At 37.3% G+C, this 4,717-nt stretch overlaps 1 protein-coding gene across 1 annotated transcript; it reads left to right on the top strand.

Moving 5' to 3' along the window:
• The first annotated feature begins 940 nt into the window (after positions 1-940).
• On the top strand, positions 941-4,491 carry LOC127157360 (uncharacterized protein K02A2.6). Its single transcript, XM_051100592.1, has 14 exons — positions 941-1,087; positions 1,180-1,251; positions 1,343-1,576; positions 1,702-1,808; positions 1,902-2,070; positions 2,147-2,762; positions 2,894-3,012; positions 3,104-3,226; positions 3,395-3,460; positions 3,552-3,640; positions 3,714-3,819; positions 3,921-4,026; positions 4,156-4,226; positions 4,387-4,491. The coding sequence occupies exons 1-14, from the start codon at positions 1,064-1,066 to the stop codon at positions 4,486-4,488; spliced, it is 2,004 nt and encodes a 667-aa protein (XP_050956549.1). The 5' UTR covers positions 941-1,063; the 3' UTR covers positions 4,489-4,491.
• Positions 4,492-4,717: the final 226 nt, after the last annotated feature.

Genomic DNA, 4,717 nt, shown 5'->3' with positions numbered 1-4,717 from the left:
CTGTTCCCCCTCGACCAAGCGTATCTGCTGAGCGGGTTGCCAGGTCTGCGTAATTAACCCGACCAACTGTTAATCAAACGTTGCCTAATAGCGCGGAAATAAAACTGTGGTTTTGGCAACACCGTTGCTGAAAACGCGTCCAAAGCACAACTGGATGTACGGAAAGCGAAAAGGGACAAAAGTATTGGCGCTACTTTCAAATGTCTTGCTACACTGCAGCGTAATAAAATTATTACACCCTTCCATTGATGTTCTGTGGTTTTTAATTATCCTTGCAATTGTTCCTTTGTTTCTGTCAAATGACTGAGTTTATGCAGTTGAATTTTGCATATACATTGTAGTATAATCTGTCGGTGCACACAGATAAAAGTTTATTGCAAAATATTACATAAATATTATAGACTATACATTATGCATTATAATATTTCATCTATCAGTCCTCTAACTGCATGACATGTATTGAATTTGAATCATTAAAAAAAAAGTTATTGTTTTAGGAATGTCTCAATACAAGATGCAAAGGTAAATATACAGCTGCTATAGTAACTGATGAAATTAATTAGCCTAATTAAGTTAATCAATTGAGCTATAAATTTGGGGAAATGACCATGCCGCATTGTCACTTGAATTTCTATTCTTGCTGGCATTTTTATCCGAACAATGGATCCAAAGCTGTTTGAACAAATATTTAACTACAAAACTCGTGGCATTTACCCATTTGGCATAAAGAAAGAGCAGAAATATGTCATTCGCAGACGTTCTTCCAACTTCCAAGTTGATGGTAAGGAAACTACTCTAAATGATAGATATCTTTGTTGTTTTTATTTTATCTTGTTTGTTTAGTTTTGATTTTGCTAACAACAATGGTGTTTTAATAGATGACAAACTTTACCACGTTTCAAAAAAAAAAAAAAAAAAAAATGTGGAGTTGCGAAGAAAGGTGGTTGTTGGCCGAAAAGAGGCCAACCAAATCTTTGTAGAATTCCATGCCAGCCCGTATGGAGCACACTGCGGAACAGAGAAGACCAAGTTAGCCATTTCATCCAGATTTTATTGGCCTGGAATGGGGGTGGACATCGATAAATGGGTAAATATAAAAATTCCTTTCAGCTTTGCAGTGAGATATAAATGGATTATGTTTTAGACTGTATTTCTCATGTACTTATTTCTGAATATCAGGTTTTGCAGTGTGCAGACTGCCAATTTAGCAGGCTGTCCATTAAACAGGAGCCCAAGTACATCCCAATATGTGTATGTAAGCTTGTTCTCAGGCATTCAAACAGAATGTCACATAACATGGTCATAGATTTAAATGTATTTGTTGTGCTCTTTTAATTTTAAGGTGACTAAGCCTCTGGAACTGCTGGGTATGGACCTTGTGGGCAAAGTCACCAGGACAAGAAAAGGAAATGAGTACATCTGTGTCCTGGTTGACTATTATACCAAATGGGCAGAAGCCTATGCAATTCCAAATAAATCAGCCGCAGTTGTCTCCCGCTGTATCATCAACTTCTTTTACAGGTTTGGGGCACCAAAGAGGATACTCACTGATCAAGGCAGTGAGTTTGTGAACCAGGTTTGTAGCTTGCTGAATGAACTAATTTTGTATGCATGGAAACATAGTGTACACAATTTGCAATGAAACATAAGTGTTTTATGCAAATCAGAATCCTACAAACTTTATGCATGTTTTCCAAACAGATCAATAGAGAGCTCTGTGGCTTCCTCAGTGTGGAAAGAAGCCTCTGTGCCCCATATCATCCACAGACTAATGGGCTTGTGGAAAAACTAAATGGTACCATTCAGAGGTGAACCTTTATTAACAGTTGGCTTTATAATATTGGTTGTTTCTCCAATTGGTTCTACTAATAACTTTCAACTCCTTTTGGTTCTGACTCTAGAGCCTTGTGTAAACTTGTGGGTTCACAATCAGAAAAATGGGATGAGTACCTAGATGCAGTAATGTTTGGTCTAAGAACCAAGACTCAGCTGACAACTAGGTACTCCCCATTTTTCTTAATGTTTGGCATGGAGGCACGATATCCTTGTGAGGTGCCTGAGACATTTGAGGTAAGATATAATGTACATCTTTCAATAATTCATGTTTCAATTACAAATGTTACATAATTTGTATATTTCCCAAAAGATCAACAGCACAGTGGAGTCTGTCATCGCAGAAAACACTGTGTCCGAGGCCATTTCTCTCAAGGAGAAAATGGACCACATTGTTAAAGAGAATGTGGGCAAAAAACAGGAGCGACGACACCGGGTGGCAACTCAGGCACCGTTCTCTGTAGGCCAAAAGGTCCTACGGAAAAACATAAGGACCCAGCAGAGGAAGGGGGGAAAGCTTGAGCGCAGCTGGTTGGGGCCATATGAAATCGTATTCCTCAAAGAAAAGAGTGCGGATCTGAGGGATGAGAAGGGTCACACATACCCCAAAATTAATACAGACCACTTAAAATTATTTAAAGAGGAAACACCCCGGGTACCCCACAGACTTCTTCTAGATGAACCCCAACTTAAAAGACCACATCAAGAAACTTCACCTTCTCCTGTAGACATCATCACTAAAGAAGAGCAACCCCCACCATCACCTCCATCCTCCCCAACTGCACCAAAGCCTTCTCCCTGTGACTCCCCCAAATCCTCCACTTCCCTGTCTCCACTGGATTTATCAGCGCCACTTTCCTCTCCTGTGTCCCACCCCACTACACTGCCAACGGTTATACCAGCTGATGCCAAGGATGCAGTGCATAGCTGTGAGTGGTGATGTAAAATCACGTTGTAATCGCTCAATGTTGGTCTGAATTGTAATTTGTGTGTGTGTGGGGTGTGTGGTTTTATTTATTATTTTATTTATTTATTTTTTTTTTCTCCCATTTTTCCATAGATATCAAAAGTGCCTGGGCTGGGAATGACAGTGTAGTACTGCTGTCCAAAGTGGGACCCCATAAGTTATTCTACCAAGACATTTTACAGGTCGGCCCTGGAAAGGAGTTGGAGAGTGAGGTGTGTGTGTGTGTGTCTGTGTGTCAGATAAGACTTTCATATAGTGTATTAATATATTGAATCAATGCTTCATTTTCCAATGTTTGCTAAGGTAATCAATGCATACCTGATGCTAAAAGTAAGGCACCACAATTTGACCTCACCAGAGAAGGCCTTCCATATGGACACATTTGCTATAACCGCAATGTGGAATGGAAAATATCAGGGCCTCAAGGTCTGTAGTATATATTAATTCTTTTAGTTATTCATTTTGTTTGGGCAAAATTAATTTGTTTGTAAATTAATTTGTCAAATTACTATTTGAAATTAGTTTGTATTCCTTTTTGTTGGATGCTTTTAGCAATGTGTAGATGATGCATCTTTGTTTTCTTTTTATTTTCAGGTGAACCCAGCAAACTATGATGTCATAGTGGGCATTGTCAATGAGTGCCACCATTGGTTTTTAGTTGTAAGTGTTTGTGATCGAGAACCGTTTCCTTTTGCGCTTTCCCTTATCCCTTTGAAATGTGCATTCTTTTTATTTATTGCATATTACCTAGGCTATATACCCATCCCAAAAAAAAACCATTCTACTTGACCCACTTGGGGAGTCTGACATCAAGAAGAAAAGGTGTTTGGAAACAACAAGGTATTTAATTCACCAGAATTTCATGTGTTTTTGGGAAGGTGTATTTGATTGAATGACAGAGAAAAACTTGTAGAGCATTCATGAGACAAAAGGGAATTCCAGTTTCACGCTGGGTGTGCGAAAGTCCTCCTCACCCACTTCAAATGGATTCTACATCATGTGGTGTGTTCGCTTTGAAGGTGTGTGGCGGCACATATGAAACCTTCATTGAAATATGAGGATTTGTGTTCATTTTAGTAGTTCTTTAAACCTTTTTTTTTTTTTTTTTTTTTTTCTCCAGTTTGCAGAGCATATTTTGCAAAATACCAACATTGACTTCTCCAATGCGCCACAAGACGTAGCACAATTCAGAATGGAGATTGCATCAACACTGCTTGAACAATCTGGTACGTGTGTTTTTTTTTTTTTTTTAAACATTAATGTTATTGGCATGCCATTTGATGTGCATCACTTTCATAAGTGTTTAAGATTTGACCTAAAAGTCACGCACCGTTCTTTTGTACTGTACCTCATAGATGACCTAAGTGACCTGTGTCACTTTTGTGGGGAGGCAGAAACATTTGATGACTCTGCAGAAGTTCTCTGGGTAGTTTATTATTATTATTATTATTATTATTATTATTATTATTTAATTTATGTATTTATTTAGTAGTTGTTGTTAATGTATTAAATTGGTGTGGAATATAAATGAATAGACTAGAACATTTGCTGACAACTTTTTTTTTTTTTTTTTTTTTTTTTTACAGATTTCCTGTGATTACTGTGGGCGATGGTTCCATATGGATTGTGTTAATAATCCATCCACAGAAAAACAATACAAATGCTTTTCCTGCAATAAATCAAATTGAATTTTGAAGTCATTGTTTTTGTAGTCTTTCTTTTTCTTTCTTTCTATTTATTTAATTTTATTTATTTTTATTTTTTAAATCGTAAACCTGCTGAAATTTGTTTACTTCACTCATAAAATCAAGTGACTAAAAAAAAAAAAAAAACCACCCGTGACAGACATCGTCTCAAATATGCTTGCGCTAGATCTTTTGTATAATGACCAAAGACTCAAACATTACGCTTAAATCT

The sequence above is a fragment of the Labeo rohita genome, unplaced genomic scaffold (assembly GCF_022985175.1).
Source record: "Labeo rohita strain BAU-BD-2019 unplaced genomic scaffold, IGBB_LRoh.1.0 scaffold_1057, whole genome shotgun sequence".
In the NCBI taxonomy this organism is placed as follows: domain Eukaryota; kingdom Metazoa; phylum Chordata; class Actinopteri; order Cypriniformes; family Cyprinidae; genus Labeo; species Labeo rohita.
Note: the sequence above shows the minus strand (reverse complement) of the source record. Positions and strands in the feature narration are given on the sequence as shown.

Bases quoted from the DNA above. Each gene is read 5' to 3' on its own strand.
- LOC127157360 (XM_051100592.1), top strand. From the start codon at position 1,064: ATGGGGGTGGACATCGATAAATGG. The intron at 1,088-1,179 runs GTAAATATAAAA...TCTGAATATCAG, and splicing joins GGGTGGACATCGATAAATGG to GTTTTGCAGTGTGCAGACTG. The intron at 3,641-3,713 runs GTATTTAATTCA...AAAAACTTGTAG, and splicing joins AGGTGTTTGGAAACAACAAG to AGCATTCATGAGACAAAAGG.